Source organism: Trichoplax adhaerens, genomic scaffold (genome assembly GCF_000150275.1).
Source record: "Trichoplax adhaerens TRIADscaffold_35 genomic scaffold, whole genome shotgun sequence".
In the NCBI taxonomy this organism is placed as follows: Eukaryota; Metazoa; Placozoa; class Uniplacotomia; order Trichoplacea; family Trichoplacidae; genus Trichoplax; species Trichoplax adhaerens.
In genome coordinates this window covers 227875-229260 of record NW_002060975.1, presented here as the reverse complement: position 1 = coordinate 229260, position 1386 = coordinate 227875, and the positions used below count along the sequence as shown (strand labels likewise).

At 32.5% G+C, this 1386-nt stretch overlaps 1 protein-coding gene across 1 annotated transcript; it reads left to right on the top strand.

The window, feature by feature from the left end:
* Positions 1 to 300: 300 nt before the first annotated feature.
* TRIADDRAFT_62091 (uncharacterized protein) lies at positions 301 to 1386 on the top strand (the record flags this gene model as incomplete). Its single annotated transcript, XM_002118030.1, has 2 exons — positions 301 to 1169; positions 1347 to 1386. The coding sequence occupies 2 exons, from the start codon at positions 301 to 303 to the stop codon at positions 1384 to 1386; spliced, it is 909 nt and encodes a 302-aa protein (XP_002118066.1).

Below are 1386 nucleotides of genomic sequence, written 5' to 3'. Positions count from 1 at the left end.
TCATTTTTGCTCTTTCACTCTCTAATAAATTGATTACTGTAAAACAAGAGTGAGCATCTAATCTCAATCTCTGTCGTTGTGACATCGGTGTATTTATTTCAGATTAGTAGCAGCTACAGCGATTTAAAGATCATGAATTTCAGCGTAAATCAAGTAGCACAAATAGATTTTTCATCCACGATCTACTCTTATGCATCGCTAGCTGGCATTCCAATATTTTTGATAGGTTTGATAGTCAATCTGTTCATCCTAGGTCTTTTTATGACCGATAAATATTTCAGAAAGACAACATATCAAGTCATGCGTGTGACTGTTATATCAGATATTATTTGTACTATTGCATCATTTATTGGCTATATCCAAGTTGCAAGTCGTCAGTTAGATTATTATGGTGGTACGATGATGTGCCGTGTATCGTTATATTTCACCTTTACATCTTATGGTATATCTATGATGAATTTATGCTTGATTGGAATTGATCGCTACTATAGTATGAAACCATTTTCTAATGTCTATGGACGTAATAAAAACCGTATCTTGATCTTTGGAGAAGTTGCTATTGCTATATCGTCAGCATCAGTGACCGCACCCGTGATCGTTTTTGTTCGAGTCCATCATAATGATACATTGCAATGTGATATTCCAGAAATAACTCCATCGATTTCGGCCTATTTAATTGCATTTACTATTATAGAATTTTTTCTGCCTGCAATACTGATTATCGTTATCTACTGGAAAATTATTAAACTTCAAAAGAGTTACATTACACCCAAGGATGCCTTTTCTGTCGAGCGCGAAGAAGACTCGTTGAGAAAGAAGCGATTTATTAAAATGTTACTAAGTATTTCTGTATCTTATATCTTGATCAGCTGGCCATTCTTTGCATCAATGGTCGGTTTAGCTATTACTCGTCAATCATTCATGGATGTACGTATGAACAACATAGGTTATTTTTTGCTTTTGTTTTTCTCTTTAGCAGTAACTACAAGTACGGTTATCTTAAATCCTTTCATCTATTTAAAGTTTGATAAAAGAATACGATATGGATCAGTTAAATTGATTAAGCGTTTAATACCCTATCAGTGCACAAGGCAAATTGATATCAATAATTTCAATTCAGCTATCAGTAATTCATATCCTTTAAAAGTTGAACATTCGATCTATCTAAGGTAAATTAATGAATATTGTAGGAATTTCACGTGGATGAATTCTATGATGCTTTAGCAAGCTTATGCTTGATGTTTACAATATTATTTCTTATTTGGTTGTATTGCATTAAATCAATAAAAATTCCATATACCTTCCCCTATGTCCATAATAAATGATACTTATTTTTACCAATCCAGTAACTTAATTAATTCCCGAACTAGCCAAAATAAATGTTAA